Here is a 26024-nt window from a genome sequence, read left to right on the forward strand (position 1 = left end):
AACTTCACTTACCTACACTCTTGATTCAAACCTAAAGAGTTTTGAAATCCATTTAAAGACACACAACCACTGTACTTACCTACTGAACTCTAGTGTGACTCTAATAAATTCGGTTGTATGCACATGAAGGGCAGCTAGTTTAACCTAAGAATAGAACTAGGTCTTGGCGTTTTGTAGCTGTATCCACTAAGGAGTATAGATAAGTAAGTTTAGCGAAGGTAGATCGTTCTAGGATGATTGGTTGTGTGCTCACTCGTCCCATTTAATGCTCGCCCAGTTGCTGTTTAGCTATTCATTGCTGTGGTGTGCCATGCAGAGCTGTTGCAAGGTGTAAATAAAGTATGATTGCTATAGAGCATGTAACTATTTGTACAATCTGCAAAAGATAAGTTTTGCTTATTTTGTTATTCTGCAATTCCGTATTCCACATTTTACTAATTCCCATGAATGAATTTGTACTATGTGTATTGTTGCGTAATGATATATGTACTTAGTAGTAGTAGTACTTGATTGATGCAGAAATACTTGCATAAAAAACAGGGTGGAAAGCTTAATAGTTGAAATAATATATTAGGCCCTTATTCAGTGATTATTAGTTTCTCATCCAGCCTTTCTTATTATTATGATGCGGGCAGGAGAGTATTACCATTATGCCATTATTTTATAATATTAACATACTGATGTACAGATCTTGTCCAAATTGTCTTTCTTTCTTACTACAAACATTTCTTTCACCAGCTAATTCTACTTTTCGTGATCGCCAACTGTTTTTCGACAGTGAACTGAAAGCCCGCTTTGATGAAGTCGATAGAACACGATTGCAACTGGCACTGCAGCAATTTGCTAAGGAAAACAACAGGCAATATATAGCGCATTGTAGCATTCATCAATAAAAAATTATAACAGTTTGGTATCACGTGTTCTTCTGAGCATGCACAGAGTAAATAATGGCTTACCATGCGGTAGCTTAAGAAGGATGCGGGCGGTGGATGAGAAACTAATAATCACCAAATAGGGGCCTTATGTTGGTCATATTAAAATGTTAGCATGCTTACAAATTAGCTTCACATTCTCTGATCCCCATTAAATCTGTCTCACCCATGTAGTTAACACACTATGTATGTTAATTTACTGTATGTCTGTCCAAAAGTCTGCATGAAACTATATTGTACAATTACAATGTACTGTATTTTTGCTGCTTACACTGAATGACATTGCCATCTTTAGTTTTCATGATATCCAATCAATGTACTATCTCCTTAGGATGGTAGAATATAGTTTCTATTTGAAAGACTTATATTTATATTGTATTGATTAAATGCAGATACATACCTATAGCTATTTCCCAAATTTTAAGTGCCATATAGCTGGTTATTTTCGAAGGGTTTTTATTTTCGGATGTTTCGAAGAGGACCTTCTCTTCAAAAATAAATTCCCAAGTCCCGTTGTTCTTCGAAAATAAATTCCCACAAGTAATAAAATGTGTTTTCACGTGATTGAACAACGCGTATTCGCTCGTGTATTCTTTACAAGTTTAACCTCAGTACTATTAATAACAGTTGAACAGTATCATTGCTCAGGCATCAATAGCCAGCAGAATGGCCATTGTTGGGAATCCATGCCGTCTGCTGCTGTATCCTGATCTAGCTGATGATTGCCTCACTAGTGACTGCTAACTACTGTAATTGCTCCATTTTATTATAACTCAGTCTTCTTTCCAGTGTGAAAAAATGGGGATTATTCTGTCCTCGATTCCATCAGTAAGACGAGCACACATAGACTCTACGTATTTTTGTAATTTGTGACACGAGTTTCTATTTGCTTGTAATCCTCCTGTACTTTGAAATATGCATTCTTCGAAATTAAAACCTACAAAATTCAGATTTTACTGTTTCTATGAGAATTTCTGGTTCGAAACTAACCAGCTATACTGTACCACAAAAGCAGCAATAATATTTTTATAGTAGTATTCAGCCATACAAGGTGATACTTAGTGTACTCTCTACAGTTGATTTAATCTTTCTTTATCATAGGGAAGTGTTGAATCTAAAGCACTTACTGTAATCAGCTACATTGGATGTGCTGTATCCATAGTGTGTTTGTTGATTGCAGTGATGTTATTCATTTCTATAAGGTGAGCCATATAAGATACAGTGCTTGCTTCACTTTGGTTCAAACAGGAAAAAGGTTTTCAACCTGAAACAACATTTTGTACACACTAATCTTTCCATTGCACTACTGCTGGGACTAATAACATTTGTTAGTGGTGTTGAAGCTGCTAGTGATCATAGGGTAAGAGTTTGTGTATATATAAATGCATATGTATATTGTGCTATGGGAAAATCTGTACACTATAGTACTATATATAAAATAGTTGATCAAGATTTCTAAAGGAAAATTGTTGAAATAGGGGATTTTAATACCTGCAGATATATGGGTAGACATTTAATCCCTACTTCAGTCTATACCCAAGACTGAATTAGGGATTAAATGTCCACTAGTATGTCTGCAGGTGTAAACAACCTTCCTTGTTCCATTACTTTATACCTATGATCCCTAATCGAACTTTAATTTTTCCTTGTACTTGTTTGCTTACTTTTCGTAACTTAATAATGACTGGTGAACCAGGACTGGCACCCTGTAGAAGACTGTATCATGCTTCACAGGTAAAGGTGTAGGAACCTGAAGCCCCCCTGAGCCTCATCTGTTATATGAAACATGGAAAGTTTGCTTTTACTTCCCTATTTAACACCATACAGAGCTGAATGGCCTGCCATCTCCACTTAACACCGGGTCCCCTTTTACACTTAGGTATGGAAGAATGCAGAGACTAAAAGACTATTTTTTACAACTAGCCAAAACCTGAGACCACAAGAGAAGGATGGAGTATTTGTAACTTGTTGCACATAGTTGAAACTAAGCAAATCTTGCATTTATGTTTGAAGCACATAATAATTATTCTGTACTCTATGTGGTCATGATTGTCCAAACAGTTAGAGTGAAGAGAGAACTTGTGTGGCTAAGTGCCTGTCGAGGGAAAGATCAAAGGGAATTCTCATCAACTGTAGAGAGCTAGGGCATACTTTCCTAGGAAATTTTTGTAAAATATAATGTCATGAGATCAAGTTGAATCTAGAAGCAATTTGCAGGCCTTGATTTAATTTTTAAGGTGACGAGGACAAATGTCCTTACATATTCACAAATGTACAGACAAAGAGTCTAATAATTGTACAGACATGAGCTAGAGGAGCACTTTACACTGCTGGAATTGGAATAGGGAATTTCCACTGAAAGCTTTGAAGTTGAATACAACCACATAGCTGCAACATATCACCAGGCTGGGGCGTCTGGATTCAGTGGAATGGAATGGTGGAATGGAATGGTGGAATGGAATGGAATAGTGGAATGGAATGGAACGGTACGTAGGTAATTTCAATTAGTGGTCACTTCTTTTAAAAGACTACCTTCTAACAAAGACCACCTCTTTACAAAAACCATTTTACTTTAATATCTGAATTGTTGTTTTAGAGTCCTATAAGATAGTCTTATTGATGAATTGTGTGTCACATGTTATGTCCCCTAGGAAGCCAGTGATATCTGATTTATGATACAATACAGTAATAGCTATATACCCCATACAAAATACAGCTTAGCTATACAAAAAAATATGTGTCCACGAAACTAAAGAAACTGGCAACTAAAGGAGCTAATATCTAAAAATGAATGTCAATATATACTGGCAACTAAGTATAATTTACAATAATCTTGGTCCTTTATCATTGACTTGTGCAGTCTGACTGTATTAATTCCCTGTAAATCTAATTGGCTAGTAAATTGTTACCTTTCTCAATAGTCCGGTGTTGTAGAGGAGAAAAAAGGCAGCTAGTTCTAAGTCCTTGAATCAAGTTAGGTAATCCTAAGGCTACAGTACATGTTGCTGTCAGACCTTCAGTGCCAGTCACTGTAAAGTGCTAATAATAATAAGTTACTAGCCTATTAGAGTTACAGGTTATTAATTAGGAATGCAGCAAGACTGTACGAGTGAATGGTGATGGACCAAATTTTTATAAATTATAGCAAGTTATTTGTCAGTATTTCTTGGCCTCACCCAAATAATAGCTCCTTTAGTTGTCAGTTACTTTTAGTTTGATGGGGACGTCACTTTATACAGCCAAACTGTTTTTGCATGGGGTATATTGCTGTATTACTTTTATTTATTTATTTTTTATTTATTTAGGCTTTATGGTGTTAAACAAAAAGCAAAAAAAAACACCAAAAGTCTGTTGGTAGCAACCAACAGCCATAAAATACGTACAATTAATACTAACTACTTAAGTAATTACATAGTTAAGATTATAAGTGATTAAAATTGGTAGTTGGAGGTTTAGTTTGGTGACTTCTGGAGCATGGACACAAGTAATGTAGAGTGCAGTTGTTGTTTTCATCAAAGTTAGTCAGGAAATGGTCCCACAGATATGATTTCAGTTTAGATTTCAGCAAACAAACTGACATGTTTAGGTCTAGAATTGGTATGGCATTCCACAGGGATGGTAAACGATGAAAATAAGAATGTCGCGATCAAGACACACGATAGTATGTCGTGCGGCCCAAGAAGCCGGCGCGCCACACCGTGAGTATATTAACAGGAAGAAAGAAAACGCAATTTTCACACCTATGTAGCTCTGTGATCCCTTATTCGATTGGAACCAAATTTGCTAGAGACGTGCCGCCCAGTTAGGGGAGTCTACATACCAAATTTGAAGAAAATCGCTCCAGCAATTTCCGAGATACGAGCGAACAAAATTTCGTTTTAATTTCTTCGTTTTTTTTCTTCTTCATCTTCATTTCGCACACTTCGCAAAATTCGCCATAAAACACGAATGCGTGCTTGGATTGGGCTGAAATTTGGCACACTTAAAGGGCTCATTAAGGCGGATCTCCGTACCAACTTTGGTAGGAATCCGATGGACATTCACGGAGTTATGACCGATTATTTGCGTAAAATAAGGTCGAAGGTCTGTCACTCCTACAGGGTAAACCCCTTGGAGGAATCAGTTGAAAATTGATATGTAGATGGAGCAACCATCGTAGGAGTGCCTTTTTGTGGTTTGAAAGGAATCGAGATAAAGACCATGGAGATATGACATAAAACCCAACCTGTGTCAAAATTACGCGATCGATTTTTATGAATAAAAAAAACTATTAGTTTTCGTGTCTACCAGGCAAACCGCTTAGAGCAACAAGCTGAAAATCAGTATGTAGCTGGAATAATCATCATAGAAAGTTCTTGCAGTAGTACAGAAGAATCGGATTACAAATCACTGAGTTATGATTCGAAAGGCAACTACGTGCAGCAAATGCGAGATCGAGATACTCTAATAGAACAGTCACCCTAATAAAGCATTCAGCTGCATGTATACATTGAAAGTTATTCTGTAGGGAATTCAGCTACAAACATGTCACCCTGTAGTCAGATCAGCTAGAAGAAGGTACCTAATAGAGAGTTCAGCTACAAAGAAGCCATCATGTAGAGAGTTTAGCTGCAAACAAATCACCCAGTAGAAAGTTCTGCTATGAACAGATCACACTATAGAGAGTTCAGTTAGAAACAAGTCATCCTGTAGAGAGATCAGCTAGAAGAAGTCACATTGTAGAGAGTTCAGTTACAAAGAAACAATCATGCAAAGAGTTTAGCTGCAAACAAATCACCCAGTAGTTGATATGGGCTGTCTTGGGGTATAACTTTGTGCCAACAAGATCTGCTGGCACAAAGTTATACCCCAAGACAGCCCATATCAACCCTATGATGAACTCATATTTTTATCGTTTACCAAGATTATGGAACTCTTTACCAATAATTGACCTATCTCAATCACTAGATGTAATCAAACCAAAGTTGAAAGCATTTTTATGGAATCATTTTTTAGCTAACTTTGATAATACCCCCTGTACTTTCCATTAACTGTGTCCTTGTACCCGCTGCTCCAAGACTCCTGCACCAACCAATTATAATTATTTGTAACAATTATATAAATGTATGCATGTATAGTTTTTGTAGTTAAGTAGTTAGTGCTCTAGGCTACCAGTGCAGGACACTGGTAGTCCTTCAGAATTGTATGTCTCTGTAATCACTATAGCCTCTACTGTATGTAATTCCAATTCTGTAAAACAATTATTAAATTAAATTAAAGTAGAAAGTTCCGCTATGAACAGATCACACTGTAAAGAGTTCAGTTAGAAACAAGTCATCCTGTAGATAGATCAGCTAGAAGAAGTCACTTTGTAGAGAGTTCAGCTACAAAGAAACCACCATGTAAGAGAGTTCAGCTGCAAACAAACCACTCTGTACAGAGTTCAGCTACGAACAGATCATCCTGTAGAGAGATCAGCTAGAAACAAGTCATCCTGTAGAGAGTTCAGCTAGAAGAAGTTACATTGTAGAGAGTTCAGCTACAAAGAAACTACCATGTAGAGAGTTCAGCTGCAAACAAATCGCCCTGTAGAGAATTCAGCTACAAACAAATCACCCTGTAGAAAGATCAGCTAGAAGAAGTTACCTTGTAGAGAGTTCAGCTACAAACAAATCACCCTGTAGAGAGTTCAGCTAGAAACAAGTCACCCTGTAGAGAGATCAGTTAGAAACAAGTCACCCTGTAGAGAGTTCAGCTAGAAGAAGTTACATTGTAGAGAGTTCAGCTACAAAGAAACTACCATGTAGAGAGTTCAACAGCAAACAAATCGTCCTGTAGAGAATTCAGCTACAAACAAATCACCCTGTAGAAAGATCAGCTAGAAGAAGTTACCTTGTAGAGAGTTCAGCTACAAGCAAATCACCCTGTAGAGGATTCAGCTACAAGCAAATCACCCTGTAGAGGATTCAGCTACAAACAAGTCACCCTGTAGAGAGTTCAGCTAGAAGAAGTTACATTGTAGAGAGTTCAGCTACAAAGAAACTACCATGTAGAGAGTTCAGCTGCAAACAAATTGCCCTGTAGAGAATTCAGCTACAGACAAATCACCTTGTAGAAAGATCAGCTAGAAGAAGTTACCTTGTAGAGAGTTCAGCTACAAACAAATCACCCTGTAGAGAGTTCAGCTAGAAACAAGTCACCCTGTAGAGAGATCAGCTAGAAACAAGTCACCCTGTAGAGAGTTCAGCTAGAAGAAGTTACATTGTAGAGAGTTCAGCTACAAAGAAACTACCATGTAGAGAGTTCAGCTGCAAACAAATTGCCCTGTAGAGACAAACACACCACCCTGTAGAAAGATCAGCTAGAAGAAGTTACCTTGTAGAGAGTTCAGCTACAAACAAATCACCCTGTAGAGGGTTCAACTACAAACAAATCACCCTGTAGAGAGTTCAGCTAGAAGAAGTTACATTGTAGAGAGTTCAGCTACAAAGAAACTACCATGTACAGAGTTCAGCTGCAAACAAATTGCCCTGTAGAACATTCAGCTACAAACAAATCACCCTGTAGAAAGATCAGCTAGAAGAAGTTACCTTGTAGAGAGTTCAGCTACAGACAAATCACCCTGTAGAGGGTTCAGCTACAAACAAGTCACCCTGTAGAGAGATCAGCTAGAAACAAGCCACCCGTAGAGAGTTCAGCTAGAAGAAGTTACACTGTAGAGAGTTCAGCTACAAAGAAACTACCATGTAGAGAGTTCAGCTGCAAACAAATCGCCCTGTAGAAAATTCAGCTACAAACAAATTACCCAGTAGAAAGATCAGCTAGAAGTTACCTTGTAGAGAGTTCAGCTACAAACAAATCACCCTGCAGAGAGTTCAGCTACAAACAAGTCACCCTGTAGAGAGATCAGCTAGAAACAAGCCACCTGTAGAGAGTTCAGCTAGAAGAAGTTACACTGTAGAGAGTTCAGCTACAAAGAAACTACCATGTAGAGAGTTCAGCTGCAAACAAATCACCCTGTAGAGAATTCAGCTACAAACAAATTACCCTGTAGAAAGATCAGCTAGAAGAAGTTACCTTGTAGAGAGTTCAGCTACAAACAAATCACCCTGTAGAGAGTTCAGCTGCAAACAAGTCATCCAGTAGAGAGATCAGCTAGAAGGATCACCTTGCAGAGAGGTCAGCTAGAAAGAAATCACCCCGCTTCATCTTTTCTTCTTCCTATAGTAAAGAAAAAAATGACAGGTTAAAAAGCCCTAAAGCCGGCCATAGGCCAGCTTTGGGGTATACAAATACAAAAAGAAGTGAAATCTAATCCAAAACAGCCAAGCTGTAAAAAAAGAGTGCAGCCCTGAGAAAGGCTATGGTGAAAAAAGATATGAAATCCAAGGTGGCGGCCAAGAAATGGCTGTAATGGTAGGTTAATGGTAAAAATTTTAATAACAACAATTCAGTGAATTTGGTGCCGCTTGGTCTTGGCACAAAATTCACCTGAATTGTCATTATTAAAATTTTTACCATTAACCTACCATCACAGCCATTTCTTGGCCGCCACCTTGGATTTCATATCTTTTTTCACCATAGCCTTTCTGAGGGTCGCACACTTTTTTTACAGCTTGGCTGTTTTGGATTAGATTTCATTTCTTTTTGTATTTGTATACCCCAAAGCCGGCCTATGGCCAGCTTTGGGACTTTTTTAACCTATGTTTTTTTCTTTACTACAGGAAGAAGAAAAGATGAAGTAGATGTACTTTAAATATTTTATCAGTAAATGTACAAATTATATATACTGTATAATACATATGTGACCGGATTTGAGAAAAGGGGTCTTCCACACACATCCAATTTTCCAACTTTGACAATTGATACCTTCAGATTGGAAAGAGCTATTGCCTTGAATTTTGGACAGTGGTGAGCACCACTATAGCTGAATACGTGGTGAAATTTTCAGGTTAATATGTTACTTGAACACTGAGTTATGGTCTCCAACGGTTACGGAATTGGATGTGTGTGGAAGACCCCTTTTCGCAAATCCGGTCACATAATATTATATTGATTACAGAAATCTCCATGGTGGTTTCTTTGTAACTGAACACTCTACAAGGTGACTTCTTCTAATTGCTCTCTCTACAGGGTGAATTGTTTGTAGCTGTACGATCTACAAGGTAACTTCTTCTAGCTGATCTCTCTACAGGGTGATGTGTTTGTAGCTGAATTCTGTATAGGTGATTTGTTTGCAGCTGAGCTCTTTACAGAATGGTTTCTTTGTAGCTGAACTCTCTAAAAGGTAACTTCTTCTAACTGATCTTTCTACAGGGCAATTTGTTTCAGGCAGAATTTTCTACAGGGTGATTTCTTTGCAGCTGAACTCTCTACATGGTGGTTTCTTTGTAGCTGAACTCTCTACAAGGTAATTTCTTCTAGCTGATCTCTCTACAGGGAGATTTGTTTGTAGCTGAACTATCTACAAGGTAACTTCTTATAGCTGATCTCTCTACAGGGTGATTTGTTCGTAGTTGAATTCTGTACAGGTGATTTGTTTGCAGCTGAGCTCTTTACAAAATGGTTTCTTTGTAGCTGAACTTTCTCCAAGGTAACTTCTTCAAACTGATCTTTCTACAGGGTGATTTGTTTGTAGCTGAACTATCTACAAGGTAATTTCTTCTAGCTGATCTCTCTACAGGTTGATTTGTTTGTAGCTGAATTCTGTACAAGTGATTTGTTTGCAGCTGAGCTCTTTACAGAATGGTTTCTTTGTAGCTGAACTCTCTACAGGGTGATTTGTTTGTAGCTGAAATCCCTACAAGGTAACTTCTTCTAGCTGATCTTTCTACAGGGCGATTTGTTTGTAGCTGAGTTCTCTACAGGGTGTTTGTTTGCAGCTGAATTCTCTACATGGTGGTTTCTTTATAGCTGAACTCTCTACAAGGTGACTTCTTCTAGCTGATCTCTCTACAGGGTGATTTGTTTGTAGCTGAACTCTCTACAAGGCGATACTTCTAGGTGATCTCTCTACAGGATTCCTTGTTTCTAACTGAACTCTCAACAGGGTGATCTGTTCATAGCTGAACTTTCTACTGGGTGATTTGTTTGCAGCTGAACTCTCTAAATGGTGGTTTCTTTGTAGCTGAACTCTCTACAACGTGACTTCTTCTAGCTGAACTCTCTACAAGGTGACTTGTTTCTAGCTGATCTCTCTACAGGGTGACTTGTTTTTAGCTGAACTGTCTACAGGTGATTTGTTTGTAGCTGAACTCTCTACATGGTGGTTTCGTTGTAGCTGAACTCTCTACAATGTGACTTCTTCTAGCTGAACTCTCTACAGGGTGACTTGTTTGCAGCTGAACTCTCTACATGGTGGTTTCTTTGTAGCTGAACTCTCTACAATGTGACTTCTTCTAGCTGAACTCTCTACAGGGTGACTTGTTTGCAGCTGAACTCTCTACATGGTGGTTTCTTTGTAACTGAACTCTCTACAAGGTAACTTCTTCTAGCCGATCTTTCTACAAGGTGATTGAGTTTTTTGCAGCTGAACTCTTTACATGGTGGTTGCTTTGTAGCTGAACTCTCTAAAAGGTGACTTCTTCTAGCTGAACTCTCTACAGGATGATTTGTTTGCAGCTGAACTCTCTACATGGTAGTTTCTTTGTAGCTGAACTCTCTACAATGTGACTTCTTCTAGCTGAACTCTCTACAGGGTGACTTGTTTTTAGCTGATCTCTCCACAGGGTGACTTGTTTCTAGCTGAACTCTCTACAGGTGATTTGTTTGCAGCTGAACTCTCTACATGGTGGTTTCTTTGTAGCTGAACTCTCTACAAGGTAACTTCTTCTAGCTGATCTTTCTACAGGGTGATTTGTTTGTAGCTGAATTCTCTACAGGGTGATTTATTTGCAGCTTAACTCTCTACAAGGTGACTTCTTCTAGCTGAACTCTCACCAGAGTGATTGATTTTTTTTGCAGCTGAACTCTCTACATGGTGGTTTCTTTGTAACTGAACTCCCTACAGGGTGATTTGTTTGTAGCTGAACTCTCTACAGGGTGATTTGTTTGTAGCTGAACTCTCTACAGGGTGATCTGTTCATAGCTGAACTCCCTATAAAGTAACTTCTTCTAGCTAATCTTTCTACAGGGCGATTTGTTTGTAGCTGAGTTCTCTACAGGGTGATTTGTTTGCAGCTGAACTCTACATGGTAGTTTCTTTGTAGCTCTACAATGTGACTTCTTCTAGCTGAACTCTCTACAAGGTGACTTGTTTCTAGCTGATCTCTCTACAGGGTGACTTGTTTCTAGCTGAACTCTCTACAGGTGATTTGTTTGCAGCTGAACTCTCTACATGGTTTATTTCTTTGTAACTGAACTTCCTGCAAGGTGACTTCTTCTAGCTGATCTCTCTACAGGGAGATTTGTTTGTAGCTTAACTCTCTACAGGTGATTTGTTTGCAGATGAACTCTCTACATGATGGTTTCTTTGTAGCTGAACTCTCTACAAGGTAATTTCTTCTAGCTGATCTCTCTACAGGCCGATTTGTTTGTAGCTGAACTCTCTACATGATGGTTTCTTTGTAGCTGAACTCTCTACAAGGTGATTTCTTCTATAGCTGATCTTTCTACAGGGTGATTTGTTTGTAGTTGAACTCTCTACATGATAGTTTCTTTGTAGCTGAACTCTCTACAAGGTGATTTCTTCTATAGCTGATCTTTCTACAGGGTGATTTGTTTGTACCTGAACTATCTACATGATGGTTTCTTTGTAGCTGAACTCTCTACAAGGTAACTTCTTCTAGCTGATCTCTCTACAGGACAATTTGTTTGTACCTGAACTCTCACATGATTGCTTCTTTGAAGCTGAACTCTCTACAAGGTGATTTCTTCTAGCTGATCTTTCTACAGGGTGATTTGTTTGTAGCAGAACTCTCTACAAGGAAACTTCTTCTAGCTGATCTCTCTACAGGGAGATTTGTTTGTAGCTGAACTCTCTATACATGATTTGTTTGCGGCTGAATTCTCTACATGATGGTTTCTTTGTAGCTGAACTCTCTACAAGGTAACTTCTTCTAGCTGATCTCTTTACAGGGTGAATTGTTTGTAGCTGAAAGATCTACAAGGTAACTTCTTCTAACTGATCTCTCTACAGGGTGATTTGTCTGTAGCTGAACTCTCTACAAGGAAACCTCTTTTAATTGAGCTCTGTACAGGGTGAATTGTTTGTAGCTGAACTATCTACAAGGTAACTTCTTCTAGCTGATCTCTCTACAGGATGATTTGTTTGTAGCTGAACTATCTACAATGTAACTTCTTCTAGCTGATCTCTCTACAGGGTGATTTGTTTGTAGCTGAATTCTGTATAGGTGATTTGTTTGCAGCTGAGCTCTTTACAAAATGGTTTCTTTGTAGCTGAACTCTCTACAAGGTAACTTCTTCTAGCTGATCTCTCTACAGGACAATTTGTTTGTACCTGAACTCTCACATGATTGCTTCTTTGAAGCTGAACTCTCTACAAGGTGATTTCTTCTAGCTGATCTTTCTACAGGGTGATTTGTTTGTAGCAGAACTCTCTACAAGGAAACTTCTTCTAGCTGATCTCTCTACAGGGAGATTTGTTTGTAGCTGAACTCTCTATACATGATTTGTTTGCGGCTGAATTCTCTACATGATGGTTTCTTTGTAGCTGAACTCTCTACAAGGTAACTTCTTCTAGCTGATCTCTTTACAGGGTGAATTGTTTGTAGCTGAAAGATCTACAAGGTAACTTCTTCTTACTTATCTCTCTACAGGGTGATTTGTTTGTAGCTGAACTTTCTACAAGGAAACTTCTTTTAACTGAGCTCTGTACAGGGTGAATTGTTTGTAGCTGAACTATCTACAATGTAACTTCTTCTAGCTGATCTCTCTACAGGATGATTTGTTTGTAGCTGAACTATCTACAAGGTAACTTCTTCTAGCTGATCTCTCTACAGGGTGATTTGTTTGTAGCTGAATTCTGTATAGGTGATTTGTTTGCAGCTGAGCTCTTTACAGAATGGTTTCTTTGTAGCTGAACTCTCTACAAGGTAACTTCTTCTAGCTGATGTATCTACAGGGTCACTAGTTTGTAGCTGAATTCTCTACATGGTGGTTTCTTTGTAACTGAACTATCTATAAGGTGACATCTTCTAGCTGATCTTTCAAGAGGGTGATTTGTTTGTAACTGAACTCTCTACAAGAAAACTTCTTCTAACTGATGTCTGAACAGGGTGAATTGTTTGTAGCTGAACTCTCTACAGGGTGATTTGTTTGTAGCTGATCTCTGTTACTTATTTCTAACTGATCTCTTGAATTCTGTTCAGGGTGACTGCTCTATTAGGATGACTGCTCTATTAGAGTATCTCGATCTCGCACTTACTACACCAAGTTGGATTTCGTGTTATAACTCCGTGGCTTTAAGTCTGATTTTTCTACACCATTGAAGAGCCTTTCTAAGATGATAACTCCATCTGTACAGCGATTTTCAAAGCATTACCCCAAGTGGTTTATCTGGTAGGCGTGGCAAGCATAATAATAATAATAATAATAATAAAATTAGCTAATCTCGATTGCGTAATTGTTACACACTGTTGATTTTTTCGCTGTATCTTCCTGGTTTTTAGCTCGATTTCTTTCAAACCACAAAAGGTTTGAGGTTCAATAGTTAACCTTTCACCCACCGATTTTCAGCTTCTTCCCATACGCGGTTTACCCTGTAGGCGTGACAACATATTGGTGTTATTATTCGTGCATAATCGCTCATAACTCTTTGCCTGTTTATGGTATTCCAGCCAAAGTTGGTACAGAGATGCGCCTTTATACCCCCTTCTGTGTGCCAAATTTCAAGGCAATCGGATAACGCGTTCGCGTTTTATAGCAGTTTTTGTAAGTGTGCGAAAAGAGGAAGAAAAATAAGAAGAAAAAAACGAAGAAACTAAGCCAATTTGTGAAGTCGCATATCTTAGGAATGCCTGAAGCGATTTCGCTCAAATTTGGAATGTGGAGTACTGAAGTTGGAGGGAATGTACACAGCAAAATTTGTCTTGTTTCATCAAGGCAGCACAGAGCTACGGAGGTGCGAAAATTGCGTTTTCTTTCTTCCTGTCAATATACACACGGGTTTGCGCGCCAGCTTCTTGGGCCACACGACACACTACCGTGTGTCTTGATGTTGTTAAGATGTTGAGGTAACAAGAGTTTGTTGCTGAAGCCTGATCTAGTATTGGTAGAGTTGAAAGTGATGTAGTTATTGATGTTGAACTGATTAGTTGGTGATTTGATAGCAAGGTTTTTATCACTCTGATTTTTCTAGGCATGTGGCACACAACTGATCAAAAAGACCATTCTATGGGGATACACTCTAATACAAGATAGCAGCATTTTAAACATTAAAGTAAAACGGTCTTTATAAAGAAGTGGTCTTTGTTAGAAGGTGATCTTTATAAAGAGGTGACCACCAATTGAATTTACCAAAGTACCGTTCCATTCCACCATTCCATTCCAGTCCACCATTCCAGTCCATTCCACCATTCCAGTCCACCATTCCATTCCACTTAATCCAGACACCCACCAGACTGTGGTCATTACAGCTGCTGGTGATAGCAGTACACAAAGGGGAGGTGGCATGGGTTGGGAAATGTAGATCTCCTAGCAACCAAGTGACAGTTATTGTTAGCACTACAAACAAACATGTACACATCTGCTTTTATGGTACCACTATTGGTTTTGCAAGGACATGTGTGTCCACCCAAAACTAATCATGTGCAGACATTGTGCAATTTGTGCGGATTTTGTCTGTTGACCGCACATTAATTTAAGGCCTGAATTTGAGAGAATAACTGAGAGCTGGAAGTAATTTTAAGGAAACAGGGAATTAAATTAAAAGAATCATGGATACAGTTACTACAGGGTTTGATAGCAAATAAATATATACATTACTAAAATTACAAAAGTAACTACTGAATGACTATAGCAGTGGTGGATCCAGAGAAGGCACAGGGGTTGTCTCTCTCCTCCCCTCCCCCTCCCCCCCAAATATTCAATAGATACTCTAATAAAGTAGTCAAAAATCAAATACTCTAATAGAACAGTCACTGTATGTAACACTATTAAGAATTCTCTACTGAGTATGAAAACTTACATCTGCATAACCTATGCACATTTAGTTATGTAGTCTACTAGGATTGGTTTTTTTTGCAAACTAAATTCACTTGGTCATTTGTATGTCATTCTTATATATGACAATTTACTTTAGGCTTAACTCATGACTGTCACTGATCCCAACATGCAACTCACAATCAATTTAGACCACTTAAAAGTATAAGTGTATATTATATATTGGTGTATAAAAGTACTGTATGTCATCCTCCTGAAACATGTAAAATGTGTGTGGTGCTCCCCCAAACCCTCTGCTTTTTTATAGCTATATACCTACTACCCTGGTCATGGTGTGCCCCTCTTGTCTAATCCTGGATGCGCTCCTGTATAGGTCTGCTTGTAAGACAATTTTTAATCAAATGGTAGAGATAATTATAATTTCAAAATTGGATCTCATGGTACTTTTTGCCTAATCCTTGTAAAAAGATGTAAGAAGCGCACATACGTACATATACATAAATTTGACTTTAAACTCTGTGGTGCAGCTTGTTATTATAGTCTTACTTTTATAAGTCAAAGGTCACTTATAACTAGCCACACCAAGTCCCTTTTTTAGTCCCTGAAGAAATGTGAGTAAACTTTCTTGCTCAAGGAAATAGCAATAGCAACTGGGTATATATCAGTGAGTATTTAACCTGAAATCAGGCTTGTGCTCTACCACTTAGCTGTGATGTCTCCACACACACATGCACGCACGCACGCACGCACGCACGCACGCACGCACACACACACACATGTGCAACATCTACATTAGTTACCAATACATATTGATTGTTTTTGCATTTATTTTAAAGGGCACCTGTCTCTCTGTAACTATTTTACTTCACTACTTCTTCTTGGCTGCATTCAGCTGGATGCTTTGTGAAGGAATCCTAATGTTCATTATGATCAAACTGGTGTTCTATGATGGATTTTTTAAAAGGAAATTGTTTTTCTTTATGTTGGGTTGGGGTGAGTTATAACATGCTACAACCACTGTACTTTTCGCACCCATATGTGTATATTCAGGTCTGCCTATTCCCATTGTTGTTGTATCAGCTGCTCTATCACATGAACATTATGGCATTAATGACAGGTATGTAATCACTGATTGAGGTAGAGTGAAATGTCAATATGCTAGTAAAAGATAATCTATACCCATAACAACCAAGCTGTGAAAAGAGTGTGGCCCCCCGAAAGAGCCAGGGTGAAAAAAGTTGTAAAATCAAAGGATCAAAGGTAGCAGCCTGCATTGATGTACTTTAATGAATGTGATCATCTAAAATTTTGACATTAACATCATGCAGCCATTACTTTACCACCACCTTTGATTTCACATTGTTTTCACCCTGGCTCTTTTGGAGATAGTACCTTTTTTCAACAGCTTAGTTATTTTGGCATAGACATCACTTTCTTTTTGCTTGTAATTGCATACCACAAAATCAGCCTATTGGGACCTCATTATAACTTTTTTTCTAGAAGAATGATGAACATTGTTATGTTCTATATGTGATATTTTAATAGGCTATATAATTTTTTTTGTTATTTATACTACTGTAAACTAATATTTTAAAATTATCACATACTGTATAGCAGGAAATTTCTGGAGGGTGTAATTTTCGGATATTTCGGAAAACTAAATATTTTCCGAAAATAAGTTTTCCGAAATTATTTATTCATATGTAGTCTACATTTAGGTAACAATCGCAAGTTGACATAGCACTCCTCAAGTACTTCAAGGTGTGTAAACAGAGTGGCAATACCAGTATTTCTTATTTACTTGTTGACAACGGTCCGCTGGCTCTAGTTCTGCACTTGCTGTTGCCAATTCAAGCGTCACCAGAATGTTGAAGATACGCCAGTGGAAGCAGGAAAATGGGAAACCACGTGGTGTAGCTACATACACAGGAAAAGAAAAGCTGGCAGAAATAGCGAAGAGAGCAGATGTTTACGGGGATTAAGTGTCACTATTAGGCATTACGTGAAGTCCATCACATGTGGTGGAGTCCATCACGTAATCCATGACCTGATGACGCACATAAGTCTTCACCTGCCTTGCCAGAGCATGATTCTGTATATTTTCGTCAAGTGCTAATTGTGGTGTTTATCTGAAAATTTATTTCTGAAATAGTTCACAGTGATCATTATCCAAAAATTACACCCTCTGGAAATTTCCCGTTATACGGTAAACTCTCCATAGGTCGACTTGCTTGTAGCTGAATTCCCTACAGGGCGACTTGTTTGTAGCATAACTCTCTACAGTATGACTTGTAATGTAGCTGAACTCTCTAACTGGGTGACTTGTTTGTAGCTTTGCTCTCTACCAGATGATTTACAATCTAGCTAAACTGATTTTTAATGTAGCTGGACTCCCTACTGAGTGACTTGTAACCTTGCTGATCACTCTACAGGGTGACTGACTTGAGTAGATTTGTAACCTTCTCTGCAGGTTGACTTGTAACATTACATGGTGACCAGTTACATAGCTGAACTCCCTACAGATGGCTTGTAAGCTAGTTGAACTCTATACAGAAGAGACTTACAACATAGCTGAACTCTCAACAGAGTACTTTCTTATAGCTGAATTCTACTTGTATTGTAGCTGAGCCTGTTACCTGTTATACTGTAGGTTGCCCTGTAGAGAGGCTCTCTACAGAGCAACTTACAGTATAACAGGTAACTTCTTCAGAACTTTCTTAGGAAACTTTGGTGAACTTATCACTATAGAACTTTGGCAAGAAAACATTTGGCGAATTTGTTAGCTAATACAGATTTGTATTAGATGAAAAATATGGCAGAGTTTGTTCTGACTTGCCAAATTCGCCAAACTTTCCTCTCCTACCAAACTTCCTTACTATATGCTATGTATATACGCTGGTTAAAAAAGATTTGCTATTAATTTTGCTGTTTGCTCTACCATAATAGTTTTTGTGGATGATGTGGTTGTCTATGTATTGTTCAGTAGAATCGGTCATTGGTTGTAACATCTTGGTGCTCCAACTGGAAAATGTGTTTAACTCTTTCTAATGTGAACTTTTGTGCATTTCAATTAAATGCTCACCCACTATGCTATTTTAGCCATGATCTCCACTGGGCCACATCTGTCAAGTACTTAGGTGTTGCTAGATCTAAGCTATCATGAAACAATCAGATGTCACATGTTTCTGCTAAAGTCTTAAACTTTTTGCACCATCATATGTATACCTGCCATTCTCCATCAAAACACAGAGCTTTTATGGCACTTGTGATTTCTATACTGGATTATGCTGTATGGAATCTCCACACTCAGAAAAACACTTCTACAACTTGAGATAAATGCAAAACTGTGGTGTCCACTGAGTTTGTAGAAGCAAATTATGTTCTCTTTCACAACTTCAAATGGTCCATATCCTCTGAAGAATGTAGTGAAGAGCTGCTCTAGTCGTCTCTCTCCACCCAATGGAAGTATTTGTTATTGTAACAATGATATAATTATGATATGCTCCATTAACTATATACCTATTACTGACTATTGTACCTTCTCTACTGCTCCAATTAGATCTCACTTACTTACTGTATGTCTCTTATGTAAGCAGTCTCCCTTAAACTCATAATAGATATTCCTTTTTTTATAAATAATATCTTTTTGTGTAACTCCATCCCATTCAGCACTTTGCTCCTTTTTCTATCATGCCTCCCTTAGTCCCTTTGTGTCTCTGTTCAAGTTAGGTTTATTATTTTGTATGTACTGTAGATTAATACAATATACTTAATAATGTTGTAATGTATTTCATAATTCGTATATAATATTATGTTGTTTTTGAAGCAAATATTTCAAAAAAACTCCCCATGACGGTATAATGAGACAAAAGGGACACAGATCTATAAAATACCCCAATGTTATCCACTATTGGGGCCTGTGATCTGTTTTTGTTAGAAACTTTTTGGACTATTAGTTCCAACATCAAACATAGAGGGAATAAGTCAGTGTTTGTGTATAAATTATGCTTTGTTATCTTATGGCTAAACCAATAAAATATATAAAATTATGGTCAATTCCTTTAAGTGATTTACCTGGTAGGTGTGGCCAACAATCATTTTTATTATCAAAACTCTATCACATAAGTGTTACACACTGTCAGCAAATTTTCATGGTAATTAACCAGCTCAATTTCTTCCGAACCACAAAAAGGTTTGATGTGCAATGGTTAATCTATCCATGTACCAATTTTCAGCTTCTTTCTATAAGCGGTTTACAATTTGGGAGTGACAACACATTGGTGTTACTTTTTATCAACAATAATTAATAACTTCACAAATAGGCACCAGCCTATTATACTGGCATAATTCTGTGCATAATATAGGTGCCTGAAAGCATCAAGCATACTTGCAAGCATAATAGGCAGAATAATTGTCGTATTGTAAGCAAAAATGTATGCCACAGAAAAAGACAATAACAATTAAGAGTTCATTATATATATTATTATATTATGAACTCTTGATGATAATAGGACAGTTGATGTCACTGATATAGCATTAAGTAGCTATTTGACATGACTGTTATTATAGTTTACAATGTAGCCAAATTCTTAATGCACAACAAGTACTTTTACATTTAACCATAAGCGAAAGTTTATCATTATCCATTAGAAAGTAATAAAACATGGGAATTGGGCAAAAATTTTGAGCACAATTATGAACATAATAGGCAAACATTTTTAGCACTGCAGCATAGCATAATAGGTAGAATTAAAAGCATAATAGGCTGGTGCCTATCCACAAATGTTTATCATATTCAAACCACATTTTATTAATACCAATATTTGCCTTTGCACCCCACTTATGGTTGCCAAAATTTAAGGGATATTTTTGCCTTCTATAGCAGTTTTTGTAAATGTGCAAAAAGATAAACAAGAAACAGAGGGGAAAAGCAAAGAAATTAAGCTAATTTTTGAAAGGTCATACCTTGGAGCAATTTTACTCAAATTTGGTATGTGGAGAACTGAAGGTGGAGGGAAATTGCATATAAAAATCGTCTTATTTCATAAAGGCAGCACGGGGCTATGTATGCATGAAAATTGTATTATTGCTCTTCCTATGAGTAACACACTGGTGCAATGTGCCAGCTTCTTGAGCCACATGACATACTATGCATTTGTCTTGCTTCAAAATGGCATTGCTTAACTGAATGTATGTGATGATCACTGAAGCTGTTTTGAAAGCACATGATTACTAAGTGCATCTTTATAGTGCACATGTAATCATCCAATAGATGCACAGAGGCAAACAATTACAAGCCAACCAAACACAGTGACATGTATTGTAACTGTGTATAAGAATCTACTAAACAAAATTGTAAATTGTTACTATCTTTTTCTCATAGATGTTGGATATCTGAAAAAAATGGTGCTATATGGGCTTTCATTGGTCCTATGTTACTGATCATTGTGGTTAGAGTAGATCAGGGTTTACAAAATATAATTTAACTTACTTTTTCAGATGAACTTGTTTATTCTAGTTATAGCCATTTATGAAGTGTTTAAAAGTAAATACAGCAACATGACTACTGAGAAAGCAACTGCACTTGAAACTGTGAAGTAAGGACAATATTGTTTAATATGAATGTTCTGGTATTATACTACTAGCATTGGTACCTGCCCAATGTGCAGGACCATGTGCACACTAACTAAAGGTCATAAGCATAAAACATCATCACCATGTATTCACACAGCATGCATGCATATGGAGATATATATCACTTTTAGGCCTGAAAGCAATATTGTACATGATCATAATAACTAAGACAACTATAGTAATGTGTATACACCACACAGGTGTGTACTAATATGCAGGCTATATCTGTAACATCATTCCACAACTTTTAACTCACTGACCAGCATAAAATAAGTGACTGTAGCATTGGTACCTGCCCTACAGTGCAGGATTTTCCATATTGTGCATGAATAATTATGTTGCACATTAAGCTTGAAATTACCCTTTGCTACCATGTCCGTATTGACTACAAGTATTTCAAAAAGTTTGGAATTTTTAACTAGAGTAGGGACCATAGCACATCGATAAAAGTACTGAAACAAGCTGGAGTAGTGCACGATATTAAATCACAGTAAAACAATAAGTAGTGTTATAATCCCTACTGTGCTCCAAGTAGGGATATAACACTTCTTATTGTTTTACTGTGATTTAATATCATGCACTACTCCAGCTTGTTTCAGTGCTTTTTTCGATGTGATATGGTCCCTACTCTAGTTATAAATTCCAAATTTTTTGAAATACTTGTTTGTAAACTTTTTTTTGTAAATTATATTATATATATATTTGTTAGTGTACAAACTCAATCATGAGTATATTCGTACATATGTAGCTAGCTACTTATTTACAAATTTATATAATTATTAAATAAATCAAGAGATGGAGCTTGGATAATATGATCATCTAGTTGGTTCCATAATTTTATTGTAAAAGGAAAGAAGGAGTTCTTATAAGCATTTACCCTTGTTGGCAACTGCAGAAATCTTTGATGATGACCTCTAGTTGTGGTGTAGTTTGGTCTAAACTGTTGGTGCACATTAATATCTACCATGTCATTAATTATTTTATACATTAGTGAGGCTCTCAAATTATTTCTTTGCTTTTCCAGTGTGTGCCATTATAAACTGTTCAACATTTCTGTAACACTAGCTGTTCTATTATAGTTATTCATCACAAACCTTGCTGCTCTATTATTATGATTGGTGACACATACTACATTTGAAATGGCGCTGTGCACCCCAGCTATATTGTCTGAAAAGTGACGTATCCATTACGCTTCATTGTCAGCTATGTTCAACCTGTTACACAGCAGTACGAATCAAGAGCTGTTCACAAAGCATCTCTGTAACCAACACATACCGAAAGGGTTGGTGTCGCATTCCCCAGTTATATAAATTACCGTCTGAAAAGTGAAGTATCCATTACGCTTCGTTTTTGGCTATGTTTAACCCATTACACAGCAGTACGAATCAAAAACTGTTTTAAAAACACCTCTGCAATCGAAGTAGCCACTATGAAAAATATGGACGATTTTCATTACTAAGGGAAGCCATCACGTGCTACCACCAAATCGACACTTTTTGCTGTCAGCAAAGATGAATGGGACACAAAGGAGGACACTGGTAAGTCCATGAAGAATGCATTGTACGTACTGCGGTATGCCAAAAGGTACCTCTCAGACTCAAGCGATGTCGAACAGTGAAAAAATTAAGCCCGTAGCCTTAGCCGTTATCGAGTTACGCTTGTCTGAAGGCATCAGGCAGTCAGTAGAAAATTCCGTTGAATAAAAATTTTTAAAATTCCGTAGCAACTTGTTGGAAGCATTTCGGGTCGATCTGAAAGCTTGTTTGGGCTTAGTTTTACCTAAACAATACTGCCTCATTGTCGTCTGGGAAAATTGAGGCTATTTTTTGGGTGATGTTATTTCGTGGGCCATGCCTACTCCTTTGTGGTCCCTACTATACATTACTATCGTAGTGTATGATACAATCATTTAAATGCAACGGGAACCAAGCATTAAACTTTAAGTATGCATGATGATGTCACATTTAACATTAAGCTGCATTCTGCCAATGATGCAGGCAGGTAAGCTTAACAGCAGAGCTACATGTGTGTAGCTAACCAAGCTTAACAACAGTAGTAGTACCACCACACAGGTGATGATGTAATTTATAATAGCAGATATGACATATAACTGACAGCAAAAAGAAAATTAATGTGTGTATAGTGTCAGTATACCTGCCCTACAACAATGGTACCTGCCCTACAGTATTAGTACCTGCCCACGGTACCTGCCCTACATTGCAGGAGTTTCTCTATATATTAAATATGTTTCACTTTCAAGTAAAATTGGGACTCCCACCTGTACAAAGTTGTGTAAGCACACCTACACTCCAGCAGTACTACATCCATCAGTGTATTAAGCCTACCGTATACATGCAGGATTTCATTGTGACAAATGACTGACAATGGTAAGGATACTCATTCTAAATTTATAATGCTGAAACAGTATCTACTCTATAGATACAGTATAATATCATGTACGTACCTCCAGCTCACCTAACAATTATCCTTATTCCATACTAAAACCATTATAAGTTGGTGTCAAAGTATTTATACTGAATGGTAAACACAAAAAGAAAGTTGCACAAAGAAGGTTCAGAATTAGAGATAAATGTTACATGATAAGTTCTTATAATAATCATAGAAAAAATATTGCACTAAAGATTGCCAAAGCAAAAAAAAAGAAAGAAAAGTCACCAACTGAATTGAATCCACACCTTATGCTTTAGAAGGTGCACACCTTGACGATTTAGCTAAGCATCTAACATTAAAAGAAAAGCATTAAAAACTGTCATATAAAGGTATCCACACAAAAACAGCCAAGCTGTGAAAAATGGTGCGGCCTTAAAAATCCCGGGTGAAAAAAAGTTGTGAAATCAAAGGCGGCAGCCAAGAAATGGCTGCAATGCTAATAAATTTTAACAATGCACACAGCCATAATTAAAATTTTTTTAACACTAACATCATTGCAGCCATTTCTTGGCCGCCACCTTTGATTTCACAACTTTTTTTCACCCGGGCATTTTAAGGCCGCACCATTTTTCACAGCTTGGCTGTTTTTGTGTGGATTTCACATCTTTTTGTACTTTATAAGGCCTCAAAACCAACCTATGGCTGACTTTGAGGTTTGTTTTTTACTCACATTTCTTCTTTTCTATATAGATACAATGATGATTATTGAAGACAGACTTATAAATGTATTTCATTGCATGATTTAATTCAATATTTGATAATATTATTGTAATACTCTAATAGAGTGCACATTTTTTGAGGACTTTTAATAGAACATACATAGAATGGTCTAGAAAAATCTAGTACTTCTATTGATAGATCTATGAAATTACAAATGTTTGATTATAAGCAGATTTCAACTAGAAATTTCATTTATAAAGCAGAAATTAAGTGAGGTGATCAGCCAAGGTAGCAGTGGTTCAATGGTTAAGGATGCAGGTGTTAGGTATGGAGATCCCTGGTTCAAACTCTGGTAAGTTTTCTTTTCCGACATTTTTTGCACACCTTTTTTACCCTGCAGTGACTGCTCTATTAGAGTACCTCGATCCCACGATTTTACACTTCTTTAGTTTTTGCTTTATAACTTTGTTGCTGTAACTCTATTGCTATTGTAACTATCAAAAGGCACTGCTACGATGATCAGCCTATCTACACACCAATTTTCAAGTTATTTCTATACTTGGTTTACCCTGTAGCCATGACAGAAGATTGATCTTTTTTTACGTGAATAAACGCTCATAACTCCTTGAATATTACGCAGATTCATAACAAGCTTTGTGTACGTGAATCCACCGTTACACGCTCTTCATTTGTGCCAAAAATCGAGGCAATCGAGTTACATGTTTGCATTTTATAGCAATTTTTGCAAAGTGTGCGAAAAGAAATCGAAGCCCCCATAGCCCCCCGTACGACAGAAGAAGAAAAAAAACGAAGAAATTAAAACGAAATTTTGAACACCCATATCTCGCAAATGGCTATTGCGAATTTAATCAAATTTGCTGTGTGGCGTACCCTACTTGGGGGACAGCTATAATGCAAAATTGGTGTGTTTTGGAGAAGGGGCCATGGAGCTATGCACGCATGAAAAAGCTGTTTTCTTACTTCCTGTAAATATACTCACGGCGTGGTCGCTGGCTTTCTTGGCTGTTGAACTCACGGTTTTCTTTCTTCCTGTAAATATACTCACGGTGTGGTTGCTGGCTTTCTTGGCCGCACGACACACAGTATAGGTGTTTATTTGCGGTTTGCATGCAGTTTACAGAAAGAATTCAAGCGAACTTTTGTCTACACCCTTGCATTAATTGCACTGTAAATGACAAGCGACGGCAATTAGAAGCTTCATTTTAAAATGCTGTGATTCTTAGATGATGAGTGCTTTGTTTACCAACAGCAACTGCTTCGATACACGCATCGGTTAGTGAGATAATCATCTGACATCAAAGGAATGTAAACAGACTGACAGATGGCTTTTCAGCTTTATATATATATAGATTACAATAATATTATTACCAAATATTGAGGTAAATCATGCATTTTAATAAGCCTGTCTTTTGCAATTATCACTGTGTCTCTATAGAAAAGAAGAAATGTGAGTAAATATAACCCCAAAGTAATTCATAGGCTGGTTTTGTGACCAAACTACAAAAAGAAGTGAAACCCACACAAAACAACCAAGCTGTGAAAAAATGGTACGGCTGTGCATTATTAGCATTAACATTATTGCAACCATTTCTTGGCCACCACCTTTGACTTCATAACTTTTTCACCAAGGATTTTTAAGGCCGCATCATTTTTTCACAGCTTGGATGTTTTTGTGTGGATACAGATATACACTGTAGTATACACAAGTTGTAAATAATTATGAATCATTATAGATCATTGTTGAAAGCTGCTGTGATATTTGTTCCCTTGCTTGGAACCACTTGGGTGTTTGGAATACTGGCTGTGAATGAAAATACAACTGTCTTTGCCTGGATATTTACAATACTGAACTCATTACAAGTAAGTACAATAAAACACATTTCTTATGCTAATATTGGCATTTTAATAGGGTCTACTCATCTTAATTCTCTATGTGTTAAGAAATGAAAAGGTAAGTATGCAAGTAATCATAGACAGTGTATAATCATGTGTTCTGATGGATCAGTTAATTTGTAGTATACCAAAGTATCATCAAAATCCAAGGTGATAAAAGTCACTTTATATAAAAATAATCAAGTACATAGGACTGGGCCTTAAATTGTCTGTTATAATGATTTTTTTGCAATGCTTCTACCATAGAGTCAGGTTGTTAAGCACATGCACTTATAATTTTAGAAGAAAACTTTTTAAAAAATTGTGCTATGTTAGGTGCATATGCCTAACAAA

At 37.2% G+C, this 26024-nt stretch overlaps 1 protein-coding gene across 1 annotated transcript in view; it reads left to right on the forward strand.

The window, feature by feature from the left end:
- LOC136254625 (adhesion G protein-coupled receptor L4-like) overlaps positions 1 to 26024 on the forward strand; it is an 86025-nt gene that overhangs the window by 57422 nt on the left and 2579 nt on the right. The window contains exons 16-23 of the mRNA XM_066047369.1: positions 2034 to 2134; positions 2181 to 2292; positions 15869 to 16025; positions 16083 to 16149; positions 20416 to 20482; positions 20532 to 20629; positions 25532 to 25658; positions 25708 to 25749. Of these exons, the coding sequence (XP_065903441.1) occupies positions 2034 to 2134; positions 2181 to 2292; positions 15869 to 16025; positions 16083 to 16149; positions 20416 to 20482; positions 20532 to 20629; positions 25532 to 25658; positions 25708 to 25749 (771 nt within the window). The remainder of the gene's footprint in view (positions 1 to 2033; positions 2135 to 2180; positions 2293 to 15868; positions 16026 to 16082; positions 16150 to 20415; positions 20483 to 20531; positions 20630 to 25531; positions 25659 to 25707; positions 25750 to 26024) is intronic.

The sequence above is a fragment of the Dysidea avara genome, chromosome 4, assembly GCF_963678975.1.
Source record: "Dysidea avara chromosome 4, odDysAvar1.4, whole genome shotgun sequence".
Classification (NCBI taxonomy): Eukaryota; Metazoa; Porifera; class Demospongiae; order Dictyoceratida; family Dysideidae; genus Dysidea; species Dysidea avara.